At 33.2% G+C, this 23495-nt stretch overlaps 3 protein-coding genes across 3 annotated transcripts; 2 read left to right on the top strand and 1 right to left on the bottom strand.

The window, feature by feature from the left end:
- Positions 1 to 2323: 2323 nt before the first annotated feature.
- LOC106719819 lies at positions 2324 to 5084 on the top strand. The gene is made up of 6 exons (XM_045681068.1): positions 2324 to 2469; positions 3072 to 3236; positions 3555 to 3772; positions 4203 to 4411; positions 4658 to 4808; positions 4969 to 5084. Exons 1-6 carry the CDS (start codon positions 2324 to 2326, stop codon positions 5082 to 5084), a joined length of 1005 nt encoding a protein of 334 aa, XP_045537024.1.
- Positions 5085 to 6215: 1131 nt separating this feature from the next.
- Positions 6216 to 9907, bottom strand: LOC106719820 (phospholipase A1). The gene is made up of 6 exons (XM_014514262.2): positions 9783 to 9907; positions 8875 to 8990; positions 8257 to 8628; positions 7662 to 7904; positions 6778 to 6900; positions 6216 to 6376 (listed from the first exon to the last, which is right to left on the bottom strand). Exons 1-6 carry the CDS (start codon positions 9905 to 9907, stop codon positions 6216 to 6218), a joined length of 1140 nt encoding a protein of 379 aa, XP_014369748.2.
- A 1578-nt stretch (positions 9908 to 11485) lies between these two features.
- LOC123721669 lies at positions 11486 to 13493 on the top strand. Its single transcript, XM_045681067.1, has 4 exons — positions 11486 to 11508; positions 11748 to 11918; positions 12742 to 12895; positions 13396 to 13493. The coding sequence occupies exons 1-4, from the start codon at positions 11503 to 11505 to the stop codon at positions 13491 to 13493; spliced, it is 429 nt and encodes a 142-aa protein (XP_045537023.1). The 5' UTR covers positions 11486 to 11502.
- Positions 13494 to 23495: the final 10002 nt, after the last annotated feature.

The raw sequence follows: 23495 nt of genomic DNA, 5'->3' as shown, positions 1-23495 counted from the left end.
TTGTCTTAGATGTTTGATATTTTCAAAGCTCGAAGGGACACCTACTTGATGTTAATTCCAGCTCGATACACACTCCATACGTTCCCGAGAAAAAGGATCTTAACAGATATACAGGTTACGTTTTTTCTTTTTGAGGTACGGAACCCTAAAATGGGACAGTTGACAAATCTCGTGGTGTTCAATTTTATCTGGAAAAACATTTCAAGCCACGTGATAAATTAATATCCCTTTAACGTGCAGTTAAGTTATTTTTGTATTTTAATTAAGATTACCTGGAAACGTTAGAATTAAGAAAGTCGCAGAAGAACTTATAAGAAGTCTTATGAACTAAAAAGTATTAAGCGATAAGTTTAACCAATTACAAAATTAATTTTAAGAATTCGTAAGGCACATGTTTTACTTCACTGCTAAGATTTCATTTGTAATGTTTTGAAACGTTTGCGTAAACCAATTCCGGATATTTTTTAACCAACTCAATCAACGTGCCTCACCACGTTGATGCTTAATTTAAATATAATCTTATAAGGTGTGTGTAAAAACGCCGGTGGCTCAGGGGTTAAGCAATTGACTTGTAATTTGCAATTCCTGGGTTCGAATCCCACCATGTATCAATATGTTTTTCTATTTTCATATATACATTTATCTGATGTTCTTACAGTGGAGGAAAACATCGTGATGCAACCTGCACATATCTGCGAAAAAATTCAAAGATATGTGTGAAGTCAACCAACCAGCACTACTGGGTCAGGCCACTGGTTGACTATGGCCTGATCACCCCTAACTTAGGGTAGCCTCTGAGCCCCTCAGTGGGGACATGTGTAGCTGATGATGTTCAAATTTAGATCTAAACTATGCAAAAAAACATATCGTTCCCGAAACTCGTTGACTTTTGAAAACAGGACCTGTCGCGCTTTCCCAATTGTTACATAGAAAAGAACAGTGAGCTTTAACGTGCTTGCTTGTGTCCTCGTTTTATGTGAGTGTGGAAATTTCTGAGTTCAGTATGCCTTCATAAAGACGTTAACTTTCGACAAGATATTATGCAGATTTACCTCACCCCCACGAAAAGTGATAGAATTTATTATGTAGCTCTTTGCCATGTCCGTTTCTAATTTACATATAGTGAAATCTGAAAGGCATGTCAAAGATTAATGAACAAACGTTTCAGAATCCCAAATTAGGTTTACAAAATTTAACCACAGAATAATAAGATTCAAACTGATTGACCTTTCGGACATGTTATTATTGTTTAATTTTCTTTTCTGGTATAAAGTTCTGTTAAAAGAGTTTTTATGATTCGGTTGTCAAAGACCAAAGGTGTTATTCAAATCTATTTGGTATTTCCTGACTTTAGCACAATGAATCTTAGTTAGCTTCACTTAAATATATTTTAATTTTTTTGTGATGTTCAAGGTCTAAAAATAAAAGTAAATTTCCGTGATATATTAAAAAAAAAAACGAAATTGAATGGAAAGTTGTATGACGCTGGAAAAGTTTGCAGTCAACGAAACAATTGATCCGTTAGTCAGCTTTTTCAAATTCCGAGTCACGGTAACGAAAGATTTGTCGACGAATGAAATTACTTGAAACCTCAAACGTTAACGTTATTTTCGTGGAATTTCTTGAAAAACGCACGTAGATATTTCGCAAAAATGTGATTCTTTTTTTTACATCTGCTCGTCCTCAAATTGCATTATAAAGGGAGAATTTATTTTCCATCACATGGCGAAAAGGTAATCCTAGAATCCTATTAAATCAACTATAAGGAAACATCTATCATGTTTATAAATTATTAAACAACTTTTTTCATATATGGTTGCGAAATCTGAGAGCAGATAAAATCATGACTAAAAAAATGATACCCAATCATCAGTTAATAATTTAACACTTTGAATCGACAATACTAACCGATACTAACAGACTGTCACGTGATTCCCGAGATTGTTGAAAACCTTCTTATACATATGACTTTAAAGTAGATACTCTGTGCTATGAAATGTTTGCTTAAATGCTTCAATATTATTGGTTCAATATTCAAATATTTGATTTCCATTACAGCGTACTTCATGTTTTCTTAATTATCTCAACCGTACGTTTACTAGCGGTTTTACTGTTTGATTATAATTAAGTTTTGTTATTTTTTTCACCAAGTCTGTAGAAAATTGAACATACATTATGATAGGCGATGTAATAGCGTACTTCGTTCACTAAATTTATTGCAGTATTTTATCAAATTATACAACTAGTCTACTCTCTTAACTTGCTATATCCAGTAGTCTATCTTTTGTACATGGCTGCAACTAAAATTCTTTAGTTTTAAAAAATGGTGGAAAGTTTTAGAGCTATGACCCTTTTTGACTGCAATCATGTGGATGAGCTGGAAGCAATTCATCAGTTCGATCCGGCGTGGAGACAAAATGCTCTTAGCTGTAGAGTTATATTGATACTCCAGCAAATGTATTACCTTAAGTAATTGTCGTTGTATTAATAATTGTTATTTACTTTGAGTTTTAAGTAAGCATTTTAGAATAATCAAGTATTATAATTTAAAAATTACCTTCACCAATTTCTTTATTTTCACGATCAGTCTAGAAATGCTTCATTAGAAGGAAGGGAAGGAAGATAGAAAAATTTATTTCAATCCATGACATTTAAATTTTAACAGTGGTAGATCCCGCAACAACAATATTTGTTGGGTGCACGAATTGGCCGGGTCGACCGGTGTAATACCACGAACCACACAGAAGACAGGCGTGAAGTGGAAGCTATTCCGTGTTTCGTCTGATGAGTGTGGTACCGGAGGTCTAATTTTAGTCCTCTTTCCCTTCCCACCCTTTTCTTATTAGGAAAGGATGGGAAGTGGAAGTGGATTTGGCGGAAGAGGGGACGCATAGGAAGGAGAAATATCCTCTTTCTGTGCGTCCCCTGTTCCGTTGATTAGAGGTAGGCAACGCATCTGCATTTGCAGTTGCCGTTTGCTCGTTTGCCACCTTGTGCTATAAAAAAAAAAATTATATGTGGGGAGATTTTAAACTCTAGTCCTCACTTTTGTGTACATTTTTCCATTTCAGTATAACATTCGTAACTCCAGAAAGCAGTATTTCAAGAACAAAAAGTGCAGATGTGTCTGCTTCTACATTTTGGAATGAAACAGTCGACATCTACCTCAAGCTGATGGCTATTACCAATGAACTGGTAAATAATGCAAGTCCTGTAGAAGCGATATTTGTTTGGAGGTATTTGATGTATGCCTTTTTATATTTGCCGAATACAATTGGTTGAATATGTACATTGACTATTAAATTTATGGTCTACTAACTTTCTACATTATTGATACAATCTCTGGAATAATAGTTATGATCTGTCAGTTATGATAAGGAATCGTGTTTACGGTCAAGTTGGAAATTAGTTGAAGTATTAATAAATTTATGTATATATTGTGAAAAGTATATTTCTATCTCTATGTGCATTGTTTCCTAATTTTTTGGTCTTGACTTCTTTTCTTTACTTTCTTCATTTTTTGCACTCCTCAGAGACATGTTTTCTATTTTTAGGTTCGGATTTATTCTTCGAAGGGAAACCAATGCTATTATGCGTCCATACTATAGTCTACCATTTGCAAAATCCGTATGGCTTTGTATTTTAGGTATTATTATATTGGTAACAATTATATTCTATGTAGTTCGGAGATGGGAGAATTTTATCGTTGGTCGTTTGGAATGCAATTTTATATACGAATTCTATATAGCATTTGGAGTTTTCTGTCAACATTGTAAGTATAGTCATATTTGATTCTTTAAAAACGATTTTTTAAAATACGTCTTCTTTATGAGTAAACGCGGTTTGACGATAAGCGTATTTTCAGTATTACATAAAATTTTCTAGTTATATAATAACCATTTGATATGCTGTGATCGTTAAATAAAATCAAGCTACCATTACCTTTATCGAGGTAGATAGGTAATGGAAACGCTACATATTTTGCCTCGAACCTAAGGTTCTAAAGTTCAATGAGCTTTTTAGAATTTATGAAAATTAACCATCCCACTAAATGAAGTCCAAAATATCAATGACCCAAAACTTGTTTTAAAATATAGTGTCTCTTAGTAGATTTTTTAATGATAATGAAATGACTTTACGTTTGTTTTCGTTTAAATATTTTATCCGTGGAAACTTTCGTTTCAACTCAAGAAACATTTCAGCTTTACCGTCGCCGTCAATTTTCTGGTCTCAAAGAATGGCTTACTTTGTCTTTGTCATCTTTGCTTACATTACCAATTCTTTCTACACTTCCAATCTCCTTTCATTCATCGTTACCGAAAAGGAAGGTGAAACGGACATAGAAGCCTTGGCTCATAGTGATTATAAATTAAGAATCTTGGAAAACATGAAATTGGCCACCGAAAGAAGAGTAAGTCAGAATTATAATTACTTTAAACTAGCTTTTACCCGCGACTCCGTCCGCACGGAATAAAAAATAGAAAACGGGGTAAAAATTATCCTATGTCCGTTTCCTGGTTCTAAGCTACCTGCCCACCAATTTTCAGTCAAATCGATTCAGCCGTTCTTGAGTTATAAATAGTGTAACTAACACGACTTTCTTTTATATATGTAGATAAAAAAAACACTAAGTTTGCTCCTTCATTTTTTTTTACAGTTAAACTCCGTTAATATAGAAATGAATGAAATGGCCAGGAAATTAACGTACACAAAATTTATTAATCTATCGGCCGGTTTAGAGGCAGTACGGTCAGAGAAGACGGCTTTATTGTGCGATTACCCGACTGTTTATTCTGCCATTGCCAGGAGTTAGTATCTCTTGTTCTCTGTCTTCTTTATGAAAATTTAGTTTTTCCACTTTAGTACTTGCACCATCAAAATTATGTAATTAGTGTAATTGTTGTGTGGATTATGCAAAAATTTAAAATAATTTTTTTAATTATTTTTACGATTTCTTATATATTTTAGCATTTAATGATGAAGAAATTTGTGAATTAGAAGAAGTAGATATATTTTCTAATGTACAAATGTATCTCAGTGTTGGAAAACAATTTAAGTACACAGAACAATTAAAGATGGGGTGAGTGTGTTATTTAAAGATTTCACATGTCGTTGATGGCTTCAATACGATTGCTTTCCTTAAAGCCGCATTCACATTTGTCTGACGTGTTGTGTCGTGATGCTTTCTGTCATGATGGCTACTGTTCACATCTATATGACGCGTTATGACGCATTTTTAATCAGTTCCGTTATAGCTCTCAGAGAGTTTACACATTCGCAATGTTTTTTCATGAAGCATACGATTCAGATTCAGATTATGAAGAAGATATGCAGTTATTGGCACTGGCAACACTTCTAATAAAACAAAGAAAGAGAAGAAGATATTGGATACATCCAGTAAATACAAAAAGAGAGACTAAAGGCGAGTTTCATCGTCTCGTTAAAGAGCTTGAGAGTGATGCTGAAAAATTTCATCAGTATTTTAGAATGTCTAACTTCTGACGCGTCACAACACAACAAAATGGCGCGTGCACACTAGTCCGACCCGCTGTGTCGTGTCGCTGCGCCGTCCCCCGCACCTCACCCATCCTGACGCGGACCGGGATCGCTTCTGACGCGACACAACACAAGCCATCACAACACACTGCGTCAGAGAAGTGTGCACGCAACCATATTAATTGTATGAGACCGATACCTTTCTGATGCATCACGACACAACACGTCAGACAAATGTGAATGCGGCTTCAGTCTCTTTAGAATCCGGCTCTTGAACATTAATCGTTTCATTTATTCCATCTGTCTGTTTGTTTTCAGAATACTTCGAATGAAAGAAGCCGGTGTTATCAAGAGATTAACATCTATGGATCCTTTGACTCCCCTCACTTGTGTCAGAAATAGGTTCTTCGTCAGCTCCCATTCCGAACATATCATTAATCCATTACTTATAATATTTCTATTTTATTTTATTGCTTTAATATTAATGATCGCTGAAATTGTACACTACAAAAGACACAAAACGTGGCCTTACATTAATTAGTGTTTTGGTATTTTGATTCATAACATGAAATATTTCCTTTCTTTATCTCTAGAAGAGTCATAAACAGAAAATGTCTGTATGTTAATTTGTTTCGGAAGAATTAAAAAAAAAAGAAAAATTATCAATTTGATCTTTAGTAGGTCCTTTTGCATTTAGATTTTTTTTATTTACATACACTTTATCTAGTGCCTGTAGAACTGTTTCCAAATGGTGATATAGAATTAGTTGTAAGGAAGTAAGTTCCAGGACTGCCTTTAGTCGAATTAATTCCCATGTATGTTAATTCATTTTTTAAACAATGTCCTTCTCGAAACATTGTCCAATTACTGCACTTGTGAGCTGAAATCAATTACATCTAATTAGATCTTAGTATTAACGACAAATATTACTAAGGCTAAGGCCTAAACCCTCTTATATCAATTAGTTTAGGATCAAGCTCCTAGGGTATGATCTGATTACTTATAATGATAAGTATTTAGATTTGTAACCATATGTATATCTAAAACAATTATCCAAATTTAAAAGGTATTCAAGAGGAATGGTGACCAAATTCAAAAGGTCTGCGTATGGCAATCAGCAGTAGACGTTCACCATACACGGACCACAGTTTGCAGACTCCGCTAAATAAAGAAACTGCTTGATGAAATGCATGTATGTCGTCTCTTATTAGACTACAATTATACAATGCGAAGTATAAATCAAATATTAAATTTAATTTTGATGTTTGAATATTGTCGTACCGAGAAAATGTTGAGGGAATGTAAGAGATTCTGCAAGTAATTCCCAAGCTCTACTGTGATCGCAGGTCGAAAGAAAACAACCCGGCTGAGATGACCCACCGTTAGGATAGAAATCTTTGTGACCTGTAATTTACAACACAATTAGTAAATGACAATTTTTTCTAAATTAATTTAGTAACAACCAATGGGCCTGGTAATAGATCAAATTTTTCGTCAAACTTGTATGTTTAAGAAAATCGTAAAACTATTAATTCATGAACAAAATCATCAAACAAAGCACCATACCATCAAATAATTTGACAAACACGTATTTGACGAATACGATCCAGCGACTACTAAGGTCACGTTATATTTGATACTTTTAGTTAAAGTTTTTATTAATGTATCCAAACATTTCAGGAACAAGAAGATAATATAGGATAATAATGAGAAATAATATCCAAACTTTTTCTTAACTTGTTATGTTGTGTTGACTTTGTCGTAACAAAACACGTAACTTAACTTGTATTTTTATTTATATCAATGTTTTTCTGATTCATTATTTTATTATTATTTTATTAAAAAGAACCCATTGACTGTTATAAGTAAAAATATATATACACATATATGTTGTAATTCTGGAATGTACGTCATTTACCGTTGGTTTCTGAGATCTCTCTATAAAATCTGAAATCTCTGTATAAAACATATCATCTCTTTAATTGTCTTTGACGAAACAGTGATAATATGTTTTAAACGGGAATTATAGTATCAGAAATCCACGATTAGAAGATAACACTCATGAAAGTTAATCTACCTTTTACATAAATGTTAGACTATTAAAAATTATTCGCGTGAAATTAGAAGTCATCTTTCCTAAACTTTCCTTACCTACATGTATTTACCTACAGGCTCTTTTAGTCCCAATATACCACCGTTGGTATGTATTACATCGACGTATACTGCGTCATCTTTGTCCAAACGGTAATCCCGACTGATGTTAATAAAACAAGGTCCCGCGGGATCCAGAGCTATGATACGACCAATGGCTTTACCCGTCAACTTTTTAATTCTTTTGCCAGCTATTCCAGCAATGTGCGCTCCCAGGCTATGTCCGATTATAATTATATTGTTTGAGTCTTGACCCTCTGAAAAATAAATAATGTATATCGCACTCAAAATACAAAGAACTATATTTTTAATATTTTGTGTTATTTCCAAGTATAACATTGATAATGAACACTATAAACTTTCACCTAGGTTGTAAAATTGGCGATAGGCGTTGGGTTTATAAGTTCAAAACTTCATCCAGATCTTCAGACTAAAATTATTAGGATATGATATTTCAATTGTTTAATAATGAGTTTTTGAGATAAAAATCCCTGATTCAAACATATTGTTATCTATATTTTGTCAAAGATAATGACAGGGATAACGATATGTTTTATGTAGAGATTTTGGTCTGAGAAACCAAGAGTAAATGTATTAAATCAAACTTACTTTTTATTATTTCACTTAATACTGATCCTAATTTTTCTCCAATGAATCTTACATACGTCGTCGACCGGAAATACTCGTATGATATAATATTTCGTCCATCTAAAACTAATACGTCCATATCTTTTTTCTTTAATAGCTCTGACGTCAGAGCTTTTGCCATTATCCCGTCCGAACTCTCCATAAAGCCGTGAGTTAATACAACAGTCATTTTTGTATTGTCTAACAATCTGTCCAATAATTCTGAAGCGGTTAAATTCAGTTTTACATTACCACTGTTCGTGACAAAATCGATGTTAAGGTTGTCGTAAAAAGGTACTTTTTTTTCTTGCATTTGATCGTACGTCAAACCGAAAAATCTTTTTATAGTTTCACCTAGAAAATAAACGTTATTAAACAAAAAAATAAGTTAACTGAAAAACAGCGGTATAGACGAAAAGAAGAGAAATAAGGAAAGTAAATATGTTTCTTTACGTCTATTTGAATTACTGTCGCTGTACACTGTGTACACTGAAATCTCACTGCCGAAACTGTTTTATAATATTATATTATTGTCAAGTATTACCGTCAAATTTAATCCAGGTTATGTCTGGTATATTTTTTTGTTCTACATCTACTTACATTTGTATGAACCAGCAGCAATTAAGGGATGTATGGCCGCAGGAACCACAGATTCAAACATTGAACTGATACTAAGCTTAGCAGATTCCTGACGACGTAAGTTCGCTCCATAAACACTGAGACAAAACACAATCCTTAAAAAATAAACTAAGTATAAATTTTTATCTGAAAAAGAAAAATAGATTATAGAAATAATAATTTTGAACAAATTTATATGATGAAGCCAAATGATACTAACAACCAATCATTTTACTACATGCGTAAAAGTCTGTACACAAAATGGTAACTGTGAAACTAGCATTACATGTTACGAAAGTGCGACCACGAAATTATGGACTTAGGTTTAAATGTAATAATCAAATAATCTTAATTCCATTAAATATTTTACAAATTAGATATCAATTTTTTTAATTAATTATTTTATTTTAAAAATATTTAGGCATCACATGAGTATTTAAGTTTAGTGTTCGAGACAATTATTATTAAATACCTTTTTACGTGTTAATGTTCATTCATTATTAAAATAGCTTCTTTGGTGTCACAATCAATATATTAAATTAAAATAATATTTAGTTAAGTCAACAATATTAGATTCGCACGTATCAAATCTATTTGTTCCGCCACACTTTTCATTTCCGTGCAATTGTTCATGTATCACAATAGTTTTTATTGTTGATGATAGTATCATAGAAATATAATTTTATGAAATATTTTCTATAACAGTAAAACTGCTTCTGCAAATTATATCGATGAGTCCTTTGTATAAGGGCCAAAGTAACAAATTGATTTTTACTTTTATGTGTTGACCTTTTCTTTAGCTAACAACATCTTCTTCTTCATCGCTGCAGTCTTTTCAGACTGGTCGTGGTCATCAGGTATCGGTGACCCGCTGTACTAATTGCCGCCACTTCTCCCTACTCTCTGCCTTTTTTGTACATTCGTGCAGGGGGACAGCTACAGCCGCTCTAATCTGGTCGATCCATCTCATGGGCGACCTTCCCCGTGGTCTGGTGCCCTCTAATTTCCCCTGCATCACCAAGCGCTCGATAGACTCGTCATTACGTCTGCAGACGTGACCGAAAAACCGCTAACAACATACACTAAACAAAATACACATTTACATGTGTAAATTTAATTCTTTGCTGAAGTAAAAGTTCCTATGCGGCGTATTTTCCTATATGGTAGAAACTTTCAGAGCCTCTCTTGAAAAGTTGTCAATTTGCACATTGGCCCTTATTCGTATGAGTCATTATCTTTCATTCGATGACGTCATAAAGTAGTGCTTACAATTTTTCAAAAGTTTTTTGATATATTGATATAAAATAAATTATATCTAACGCCTGAAAAAGGCGTACAAAATAAATAAATTTTATCATAAAAACAGAGTAAAAAATATATTGTGTACTGTTGTTTTGGTAGTGTATATTGTTTTGTTAAACAACTATAATTTGTTTAAATAGAAATAATATGAAAATTGTTTTGATACATTTTAACATTGTTTACAGTTTTAATGAGTAAAGTCCTAACCTCTTTGCTTATTTACTTTACATTGAAGCTATGTTAATATTACCTAATTAAAACTCACCTGAAGATGAATATTTATTCCAACTTTTCAGTATAAATACTGTTTTACCACAAGTTGTATACAAAAGTAAATAAAACTGTATTATTGTTTTTAAATATACATATGTAAATGTAATAAATTTTGGGTAAACTTTATTTTTACATTTAAGAATCAATTGTACAGTCAGTTGCATAAGTGTGTATACATAAACTTCAGAAACTTGTACACATATTCAAAATTATGCACCCATTTATCCGTCCGTATCCTTCCTACCATGAACACTTGCTATTGATGAATACGTGTACATGTTAGTATTTTTGAAATCGAAGACCTTTACAAGTTTCTAGTTACTAACAAAATGTCGGCAACACGTGTCTGGGTGACATTTTATTGCGCAAGTCGTTTAACGACTAAAAGCAACGGGTTTCGAAGATTTATGTTGTCTTGGATACGAAGGGCCTTAAGTATCAGTTTTCTGGTCTATTGTGTCGTGGATACTTTTATCATTTTTTTTTTGGATTTCAAATTAGTAGATAATATTATCGTTATACAAATGTCTTGGCAGCGAAAACTCACGTATAAAAGACTAGCTGTCGTCCACGCGGAATTAAAAATATAATAAGTAGCCTATGTGTTATTCCAGATCATGTTCTATATATGTGCCAAATTTTATCAAGATCCGTTGTGCCGTTCCAGAGATACCTTCAAACAAACATTTATCCATCTAAACAGTCGCATTTATAATGTTAGTAAGATTATTGAATATAATATCATTAATATTTCATATTAATTAGAATTAGAATCTATTATCTATTAAAATTAGAATCTATTATTATTCATTTACATATTTTATAAAGACAAACTATGTGTACTTTTCATCGTTACATTAGACCATAGAAAGGAATCAAGTAGGCTTGAATTGATCAAATAAAAATTATTATCTTTTTAACAGTTGTTTTCAATTTTAATATATAATTAAGAAAATGATCGTAAAATATTTGGTTCCTAAAAATTTTCTATGTTATTTTACTTTAAAAACGGGTTCACTATTTGTAGGCGTATTCATGAGTGTAAGTAACAAGTTTTAATGGACTGTACAATTTTGTATTAAATTTATTTGTTCACTAATTTGGTTGTTTGTTGGCCAATAATGATATGATTTATTACCTCGTAGAAGCAATATCTAAATTAGTTCTTCTTATAAATAATCTCTATTTGTGTATATATTACGGTGTATTAGAAATATCAAACTTGAATTAGGTATGAGAAATATTTTATTACAAATCTATAAGTTTTATTGTGATTTCAGTGTATCGCTTTGACAAGTTGCATAATTTTGCTTGTACAAGTATTTCAGTTGAATAATAAATTATGCCCGAAATTTGTATGGAGAACTGCGTTCAGTTTTCATGTTATAGCTGTTATTTATAACGTTATCATAATTGTTATAAATCTTACATTAATATGGGCAGTGTTAAAGGTAAGAATGTATTTTCTAAGTTCGTTAACTTCACACAAAGCACTTTAGTATAAGGAAAGGATGGAATTTGACTCGGGTTAGAGGAAATACCCGAAGAGGGTACTCTACTACTTTATGCTCCTCTGTCCATTTAAGGTAGGCAACGCATCCGCAACTTGTTGGAGATGTCTATAGACAGTGTTCGCTTCGCTATTCTAGCGAAATCAGGTGGCCGCTCGATCGTTTGCCCATTTAAAAAAAGAACTTCAAAAAATTGCATCATAGTTTCAATCATACACATATAAGTTAAGTAAGGTTTTTAAAAACGAAATCTTGCAAAATTTCTGTTGCATTGCGTTTTTATCTAATATATAAAATTCTCGTGTCACAGTTTTCGTTCCCGTACTCCTCCGAAACGGCTTGACCGATTCTCATGAAATTTTGTGAGCATATTCAGTAGGTCTGAGAATCGGCCAACCTCTATTTTTCATTTTTTTTAACTGCGCGCGGACGGAGTCGCGGGCGACAGCTAGTGTTTCATAAAATTTAAACGTTTCTGTTTTCTGTTGAACAATAAAACATCATATAATATGCACGAGCATTTCTTTTCTTTGAAAACAATGTATTATGCAATACAAACGAATATTCATACTAACTGCCTCACTAAGATACGTCTCATGGTCACTAAGGGTATTTCTTAAAGTAGAAATTCTATACTAAGGGATTATTTAACTGCTTAAATAATTCTAAATACGGCAGTTATGTTAACTTAAGTGCCTGTTAAGTGCCTAGCTGCAAATGTTTCACGACTCGAAGTATTTGTTAGATATTTTTCATTTTTCAGAGTAAACGAATACTGTTACTATGTTCGGTGATTATAACAGATGTATGGTTGGCACAAATGTTTCTACTACTAATTGTATTGCTGTGTATATACAGCTTGGAAGTAAGCTTCGTCACCTGGATACTTTCTATGATATTTGGATTATTAGCTATCGGTGAATATTAAAAAATGTTTAATTTAAGAAGAGACATAAGTCAAACTTAATTATGATAACTCACTACCGCCACTCTGTCAATGTCAAAAAAGTGTCAGAAGGTCCTTTTCTTATTGTAGTTGTGATGGATTTTTTTCTTTTATGCGATTTTCTATGTCCATGTAGGGATTACATATTTTCTGACAGTATTCACCGTGACATCAGAGCCTCTCTCTGACAAGGCTCCTTGTATCGGTGGGCATAAATCAAACTAAATTATGACAGCTCATTAGTGCTATTTTAGCGCCCCCTGTTAACGTCAAAAATGTCATAAGATCCACTTTGTACTGCTGTTGTTACTATTTTTTTTCTTGTATGTCGTTTTCTACGCTTAAGTGTAGGTTTTTTATATACCCTGACAGAATAATCGTGATAACAGCACTTTTCTCACCGGTTAAAAAGTCTTATTTGACTACAGGTACTATAGTTACATTTTTCAGACAGTTTTTTTTTATTTCCAGGAATTCTTATCTATTTGTCGATGGTTGTTTTTGGATATTGGATTGAGACAAAAGTTATTAAAGGACAAACATTATCAGTTACCATTAATAATGCATAGTAAAAATGCATTTTTTATTATTTTATTAATTTGAAATAAATAAATTGGTATTTATGAAAAGTTTTCATTGTAGATTTGCGCAAAACCGTTGCATTTCACTTTAATCTGCAATATTAAAAAATATATAAAACACTAAGAGTATGTAACTACTACGAAGTTTTTACATACTCTTTGATATAAAATGTCAATTTCCGCACATAACCTCAATTCACTTATGTAATTGCTAATCTAATTATTATATAAAACAATTTAAGTTTAAAGTGCTTTTATCGAACATGAATTGGGAAACTATTGCACCTAAAAAGTTCTTTTGTTACTACCCACTTAATACGGGAACATTATTCATAGCAGTTATCATGGCAGTAAGTAAAAATACTTTATTTTGTATATAAATTATTTTGTTTATTTGTATGTAAGAGGTACTACTAAATTGAAGAATAATTGTTGGTCTTTTTTCTTATTACTTTATTATTAATTTTTATTAACCAGAATATTTAATTTGTTAAGCAAACTGAGGTCAATACAACATAAAATTGTTACTAATTTATTTCTGGCCTAAATTTACACACCTCTTTGTTAGTAGGATTTTTTCATATTGAAGCGGTTATTAAAATCAATTTCAATTTCAGTGTTTAGCTTTGTTAACCGGCACATCCATAATGATTCAAGTTATAACAGTCCAAGGAGTTGAATGTGATAAGTTTGTTTTACGAACAGCCTACGGATTTGGTATTTCAGCAATGATATACAACCTACTTATGATTTTGGTTAACGTTTGGCTTATTTGGGCAGTGAAGAAGGTATTTGTTTAAATGATTATGCTTACTTAATTTAAAATTACACCTAACTATATCGATAATACCTAAAAGTATTTATATTTTTAAATTTTATGGGATTTGTAAGGTTGCGATACCTTATGTGCTATCTATACTTCTCTTACATACTGGTTACTTTTTTCTCTCAAGTGAACAAATCTTACGATACCTTGTAATTCCGAACCACTCGATCCGTTTAGGCTACAGGAGAACACAATAGACAAATATGTAATCAATAAACAGGTCTATAATATGCCCGTTTGCATCGGCAACCTTTCCGTTCAAGTCCCGTCAAAATCGGTCCAGCCGTTCCGGAGATTACCCGGAACAAACGCGAGATTGTGGATAAAAATTCAGATAGACAGAAACTCCAATTTTACAAACAGACAATCCAATTTTTTTTAAATATTTATAGTTTACTTGTAATTATTATAACTGTAATATCGATAGAAAAGGGCGACGGTTGTAATAGTATGGGTGGTTGTGAGCAGCGTGTGGCTTGTTAAACTGTTCGTGTTCGTCGTCGCTTTGATGATCGTACACGACATGGAGGTGGGCAAGACTGGTGGCACGCTGTGTTTACTCATTGAATTCATAGGATTTGGTCAGTATGCTCTATTTATAACGAAATATGAGGTCATATAATCCTTATTGAGTAGCTTCCCAAACAGCTACGCTTCTCTAGCTGCACTCGAATCACACGACTTCTATTTCTATGATCAATGGTTATTACAAATATGTCCATCCATCCATCCATTCAGCCTCGTTACGCCCACTGCTGGGCATAGGCCTCCCCCAAATATCGCCACGATGACAAATACAAATATGTAATTATTTCGAAAATCCCGGCGAATCGCTTTGAGGTAGAATGATCTAATCTCAACAGAGTAGACGTGCGGTTAAATTGAAAGAATTAAAAATGATTTATTGGTATTTTTTGCAGGTGTATTGATATATTTTATCTTCGTGGTCTTTGGATATTGGATAGAGATGAAGAAACAGAAAAGAGTACTTATCGTTCCACCTCCTACAGATAGTGCTAAGGAAAATGCAATTACTAAAGATGAAGTTAAAGATATTTCCACAGATAAAAAATAAGCACTGAGCTCTATAATAAATGTAAATTTCTTAAATATTTTATTATTTAAACTTTTAAATCCTTTTTTCTTGGATGTATTTCTCCAGTCTCAGGTGTCGATGTTTTTCTGTGATTTGTGTTGGTAAAATTAATCTTATTTCTTACTAATATCATCAATGCTAATGTTTTGATGGATGGATGAATGGATGTTTGTTTGATGGTATCTCCGGAACAGCTCAAAGAATCTTGATGAAATTTGGCACAGATGTAGAACATAGTCTGGAAGAACACATAGGCAACTTATTACATTTTTTAATTCCGGGCGGAGTCGCGAGCGACAGTTAGTTAATAATAAAATGAAGATCAATTCATATAAAGTCACTATAATAAATAAATTTTAAATTTTTATTACATTACATTTTAAAACTTCTTATCCGTAATTTTTTGATCTAAGTTTTTTTCTTTTAATAAAACATTTCGATGACTGTTCACTACCAGGATGAAATATACCGTTACTGAAACAAACGAAATAATTTTAATAGTTTTTTTTTTTTTTTGGGAAATAAGAGCAAAATTTAACAACAAAAAGGAACTACGCTGGTAAGGATAAGATATTGATGCTTTCTCCAAGATACATAGACTACTATAAAAGATACCATTTTAACGTACTTATATCTATTTTAAATTAAGTATTAGTTATCACAGTGGTAGACGCCAGCAACAACAACATTTGTTACGCGAATTGGCCTCGCTCAGTGAAATACCACGACCACACAGAAGACAGGCGTCAAGTGGAAGTAATCCCGCGTTTCGCCTGATGATTGTGGTGCCGGAAGCCGAATCTTAGTCCTCTTTCTCTTCCCACCCTTTTCTTATAAGAAAAGGATGGGAAGGGGAGGTGGATTTGATGGTGGAGGAGATGTATAGGAAAGTTAAATATTCTCTTTTTGTGCGTCTCCTTCGTCGATTGAGGGTAGGCAACGCATCTGCAATTGCGAATGTGCATTTCGGCGAATAAATGTGGCCATTTGCTCGTTTGCCACCTTGTAATATATAACAGCAACTATACAACTATTAACAGTTTTTTTCTTTCGATGGTCGGTGGTGACGACATCTGGTGATCCGCTTGCGATTTTCCCTTCACATAAATCATTTATATGAAACTCACGTATATACCAGAGCATTCCGAGTATAACAACTAACACTCTACTCCTCTGCCGACGCGATGTGTACACCAGGGCGAGCAGGATCATCATCATTAACATCACCACCACGAAGATAACTGCGTACCATATCCAGAGTGCGATCAGAAATGTGTCATCCTGGAATTAGATACAGGCTTTACTCATTTCCAATTGGAACGATTCCTGCCGCCGAGTTTCGTCATCGGACGACCCGACAGACCGCCAGGTACCATCCATACCATCTGGACGGCTGGCATTCCACAACAGTGCGGTTCTTGCGAAATTTCTTGCCGCGCACGACCGCGCTGTGGAATGGTCTGTCCTCGGCGGTATTTCCAAACCTTTACGACTTAGGGTCCTTCAAGAAGCGAGCGTATCACCATCTCAAAGGCCGGCAACGCATTTGCGATTCCTCTAGTATTGCAGATGTCCATGGGCGTCGATGAACACCTTGGTGTTCCCGCTGCTCGTTTGCCCCCTTCTCTTATATAAAAAAAAAATTCGTGCAACGAAAAGTGTTCTTTTCTGATCACATTATAGATGAACTATTTTTTATTGTTCTACGTTCTTCGCTAAAGTTATATAAATACCGACATATCTTTGTTTTGCTTCTTGCTTATGTTAACTTTGGTATGGTAGAAATTGACTACATTGTGTTTGATGTTAGTAAAAACGTTATGAAATTATTCATTCCTCTTAGAATTCAGACGATCTAAACTGATTTTAAAGTAGTTTGTGCTGAAGGCCTAATTTTAATCCTCTTTTCATACCAGCCTTTTCTTATATTGAGGGGATGGGAAGAGAAAGCGCACTGACGGAGGAGGGGCACATGGGAAGGGGAAATATTCTTTTTCTGTGCGTCCACTCCTCTGTCGCAATTGCGGATGACTGAGGCCGCTCGCTCGTTTGCCTCCTTATGATATAAAAAAAGGTAAAAACAATTTCTTATAATATGTTATTTGGTATTTTTTATGATAATTACTACATTATTTCAAGTTAGTCTCCTGTTACTACTTACGATAAAAACTATAAATAATAAGTTGATATAAAATGGAATAAATACCGTGTTAAGACCAAAAAATAAACAAACACTCGCAGCAAAGTAGCAGGCAACTAGCAGCCAAATTGTGACAAGCAAGTAGCTTAGTGGCATGAAAAATGAACATCCAAACGCCATCGGATGTACCTGAAAAATATGTTGAAAATAAATGACAACGTTAGGAAAGGTAACTATGGAATTAACAAACTGGTGGGCAAACCCAATATCATGGGAGGAGATACTTCGCTGGATGGGCCACTTGGTGAAAATGGAAGAGGATCGTGGAGACAAAGAGCATATCTCCGAACCTCGATTGGCTGCAGAGCCGGCGGCCGGCTCAGATATCGCTGAAAAGACGCCGTGACTTGCGCGAGATTCATTACGCGACAGGCAGGAAAGACGACGTTGGCGAACCTTTATTTCAGTGGTCAAGACTACTTTGGGTCGCTGTGCCATCGCAGTGAGTATTGGAATAGTCGATTTTATATTATTTACAATTAAATTCGAATTTTAAGTAATCTTTAAGCTTGTAAGTTGATTTATTTAATACGAGTTTAATACAATTTGAAATCCCGTACTCGCAAGTTATTTCACTGCGGCCTTCAAAAATTCGGAGATGCCCTTTGCGGTTTCTCGTTCAATTATCTCGTTGCTCCGTTGAAATTTAAGTTATTCCCTTAACAGGCTCTGTACAGGATCCTTTCGCAACTAGCCCTTGGGCGGATACAAAGTTAAAAGTATGGGCCCACAAATGTTAGACGAGTTCAAAAGTTGTTCAAAAGTCGTGTAACAATGTTTTTGTTGAATTATATATAATTTTAAAATTTATTTACATCATTATACAAGTAGAGAAGTCCTCTCTATGCTACCTTATCTAACATGAGTTTTTCTTTGATTTTTTTTATTTAGAAACATTTGATTTTTACTGAAGATTTATCACATAAATAGGCCTCAAAATGTGTTGCAAAATATAATTAATTAATCTTTTTCTACCTGTTTACTGTGTTTATTATTGATATAATAAATATTTATAAAGTTCTTACAATGCCAAGTGCTGCGATAATCAATGAACCCGTTTTAAGGTCGGTCCCAAAAAACGACATCACTTCAGGAAGATCTCCCAAAGCAGTCATTGTGTAACAAATAATTTATAAATATGCGTTAACATAAAATACAGCTTCAATTTATAAAACTGTCAGTTTGACATCTTGGTGTGTAGATAAAATATTAGATCATTATCTATATTACATGCACACTGATTTCTATTAATGGATAGGCCATTGCTTGGAAATCACAGCCTTTACGTAGTTTCAACTGCGCCTGTTTTAGTTCCTGAGAGTTAATCCTATAACTATTATTAGTTCGAATCCTCACTGCTACCAACCGTAACAGTCAACGACAAAAGGGCGAAGATAAAATAGGGGCTACGCTAAATAATGTATAGCAGGCTTTAGTCAAACACAGAGTTGGTTGACTTCACACACATCTCTAAATTTCTCCGCAGATATGGGTGGGTTGCATCACAACGCTTCCCTCATCGTAAGAACGTCGGATAAATTATCGTCGGTATTGAACCCAAACGTATAGATTACAAGTACGACGCTTAACCGCTGCGCCACTGACGGCTTCTTGGAACTTCTAACAATGCTAACACACAAAGAGTACTTTAAAAGTACAAACATAGTTAAATTAAATTCTTTGTAATAAGATACATATAAAAGACTTCGAAATGAGCACGAGGAATAAAGAGAAAACTTTCAAATAACTGACGTCAAAGGCATGTGATGTGAAACTAAAAGTAAAAGTGGTTGTTTCAGTGATTGCTTAACCGCCTCAAAGTAATAGAAAATAGACGGTGAGTTTGTTAACGAACCTTTTATTTTACTACTAACTTACTTGGTGATTCATTCCTGTCAGAATTGTACAATATTTAAGTACTAGCTTTTATCCACGACTCCATACACGCGAAATTAAAAAAAAACCTCATTCCAGATTATGTTCTACATCTATGCCTTTCAATGAAATGTGTTAAACCGTACTGGAGATACGTACGCATATCTCCAGTACGCATTTAAATTATTAGTAAGTTTTTGTTAAAGTAGCTACAAGTAATATGTAAAACATTTTGTTTGTAGTTATTATTAGCAAAATGTAAATTTAATTATTTAAAGGCGGTTGGTAAGATTCTTTTAAAAATGTCCTTTTCGGAAGACCAACTGGTAATATTGTAGAACAATATACAATATACTAACCGTGGGATTCTGAGACCAATATCCCAGTTTGAAATACATTATCTTTGTTTTGTCAAAGATAATGACAGCGGTGACGATGTTTTATATAGAGATTATGGTCTCAGAAATCCACTATAAGTCTTTGTCTTATCTTACTCACCAAGCAACGCAAAAATGGTAGGATCATTTAACAGTAGCCATGATGTACTAGGACATAATTATATGTCGTCGTTTTCTTAATAATAATAAACTAAAAGAAATATTTCGAAATTTGTTAAAAATGAAACATAAGTACTTATATACAAAATTTTTATTTAGGTACTATAACATTTACTATCCACCGTTTATATAAGAAGAGCTCAATATAAGAGTTTCGTTCGGTTGATTGGATTTTTGCAGATTAAATTCGTTAGTAAAGGATAACTCTTTGGCAAAAGCTGATGGGATTAAAATGTTTAAATTGATCTTTTATTTTGACAGTTGATAAAAACCGTTATACTTTGAATTTAAAATTTTAAAACACAGTTATTTAGGAATACAATTTCATTGTACAACTACCTCTAGAAGGTTACTCATGTGACCGGTAGTTTGAACCATTTTATCCAATGCTGAGTATTACAACTTTTGATTCTATGAAAAACTAGCTTTTACCCGCGACTCCGTCCGCGCGGAATAAAAAAATAGAAAACGGGGTAAAAATTATCCTATGTCCTATTCCTGGTTCTAAGCTACCTGCCCACAAATTTTCAGTCAAATCGATTCAGCCGTTCTTGAGTTATAAATAGTGTAACTAACACGACTTTCTTTTATATATATAGATGTATACCATGTTCATCTTCTTGTGCCCATCTCAGTCATGACTCCTTTTACATCCATTCATCTCTTCTCGGGCCTAACCTTATTGTAAGTATACTCCAAATTTATATTGAAAGTTCACATTCTCAAATGCAATTTACCAACAAAATACTGTAGAAAAACTAAATTCTCGCTAGTCTTGTCTTATCTACATGTATAAAAGAAAGTCGTGTTAGTTACACTATTTATAACTCAAGATCGGTCGAACTGATTTAGCTGAAAATTGATGGGGAGGTAACTTAGATCTAGGAGACGGACATAGGAACTTTTTTATCTTGTGTGCATTTTTTTTTATTCCGCGCGGACGGAGTTGCGGGCGACAGCTAGTTGGAAATATAGTATTCTAATATCTTACAATATAGTGTCCTGTCACTTTCTTTTAATTGTTCTTTTTACTATGACTGTACACAAATTCTTTGTGTAGCCGTCGCTAAAGCACTTTATTTTTTCATTTTTAAAAGTTCTTTTGAAGGGATTATATTAATTTATTTTAAATATTTTACCAGTATTACTTAAGCTCTCTTACAGTTTCGTTGTATTGCAAACTAAAAACTAACCAATCTTTTTATTTTTGTTATTTTACAAGACAAGGGTACTCGTCTGAAATATAATTAAAAACGTTTTTATTTTTATCCTTTGAATTAACGTTTATATGTACTTTGTTAAAATTTTCTATTTTTTTACTATAAACACTTGCAATTCATCAAAGGTGAATCCGAGGTATTTTTTAATATGTTCATTTATATAAATTAAAAGTAAACTATTTATTAAAGCGATATGAAGAAACATCGCAGATATGTAACGAGCTTGACGGACCCGGGGGGATAGCAAGGCCTGGTGGACGGCTTAGGGCGATGATAGAGGACAGTGTTATCATTGGCCAGACACATCATCTCAATCCGTCTCCAGTCGTATCGGTCTCTCCGTTCCACTGGATCAAGATGGGTGAAGACGAGGGTGTGCACATACGTTTGCGCGTTCGCTTGTGCACCTAAATATCTCCTGCGCAACTGACTGCTTCATGATTACATCATAAAGAAACAATTATATTATTATTTTACAATATCATTTATTTTGTGTCATCACAAAACGTTTAATTATTACTTTAATAATATTATTTACAAAAAGGAGATACTAAATCAAAAACAAGGCTTTAAAATTGTAAAAAATCGTAATGTTAGCCGAGCAATATACTTTTTATTTTCATTGGATCTTTTTTTATTTTGTAGAAATTGTTAAACAAGTGATGCGAAACGGCAGTTATGTTATGTGAGTTATATTATATTAAAATTATTATTGCAACATTGAATATGTATGTTTGTTGATACAATGCCTCCAGTAAAATATGCCTTCATAACATTGGCCCATAAAAGTAAACTGAGAATCCTAAACAAACATGGAGTATCTGTAAATGTCTATGCTCAATTTTATTTCAAACTAGCGGTTGCCCCCGACTTTGTTACCGTGATATATTAAAAAAAGAATAACCTTTGTTACTTTCGCGTGCATCAGCTACCTTCTAAATTAAAAATCTGATAATACTGACAGACTGACATAAATTAATGGGCAGCGGTCGCTTTTTTGTTTCGGCGAATAAAAGTGGCCGCTCGTCCGTTTGCCACCCTATAATATAAAAAAAAAATAAAAATCATTTTAATTCATTACAGCATCGCAAATATATCATGCTTATGTTTTTTTTCGGTATTGCATACAGACCACAAATCAAATTTAATTAATATGTACAGTATCATTTGCCCGTAACTACGTCTGCGCTGAATTAAAAGCCTATGTGTTTTTTGCAAACTATGTTGTATATCTATGCCAAGTATCAGCGATGTCCGTTAAACTGTTCTGGAGATACGTAGAAACCAAACATCCATCCATCCAAACGTTTTCATTTATAAAAATAGTAAGAGATACCTGTATACATATGACAGTCTCTATTTTGTGAAAGGATTAACTCAATTTATAAATAAAATAAAATAAATAAATAAAAAATGTTTTGTGGCAAAATTATGTGGCACCTAAAGGTAATTAATTTTGAATAAAAAAAATTTAATTACCTTTAGGAGCCACATAATTAAAATAATTATATATTTTTCTTTAGTTGTTTAAAATTATTTAATATGTTTTTTTTAATTTTATTTAGTCGCTTTCGTATTTGTTCTTGGCATTTGAAACTCGATGGAAACGTTAGAGAAAAGTTAAAGAAGTTTATAAAAAGGCCAATTAAAGTTAACAATGTGAGTCCAATTTTATCGTAATCCGTGATTGCAACAGGTTGGAACGGTTTTCCTATATAAAGGTTGTGCCGGGACTCTAAGTTCAGTATCTCCCTGGCTTTGGTCGCAGAGAGTTGTGAACGAATCGAAATATCGCGGAGTGGAAACTTCTCTTCGTTCTTTCTATAATTAAATTAAATTTATCTTTTATGGTACGTACATAACATTAGAATTATAAAAATAAGTTACTTGTTTGTTTTTAAAACTTTTAAAAGTCTTATTAGGAGTTGACCAGTGGTAGATGAAAATGTTAACAGTGGTGGTGCGATTTTTATCCAGCCAATGAGTTGTTTTGATTCAATTGTTTATTCATCGTGTCAGATGAATTTCAACTTTGTTGTCAATCTGTAACCGAACAAAAATCATTCTTATTGCACTGAGTTTAGAGTCTATTTACGTATAAGATAAAAAAATTAACAGAGTTTCTTTTTTTTAATATTTAACTAAAGCAGGAACTCGATAGTCACGCAATTGAGGTTCGAATCCCGGAACTTAAAAAACTAAATTCTACAAACAAC

This window comes from Papilio machaon, chromosome 14, assembly GCF_912999745.1.
Source record: "Papilio machaon chromosome 14, ilPapMach1.1, whole genome shotgun sequence".
Lineage (NCBI taxonomy): Eukaryota > Metazoa > Arthropoda > Insecta > Lepidoptera > Papilionidae > Papilio > Papilio machaon.
The sequence above is the reverse complement of the archived record's forward strand: the minus strand, read 5'-3'. Positions and strand labels throughout refer to the sequence as shown.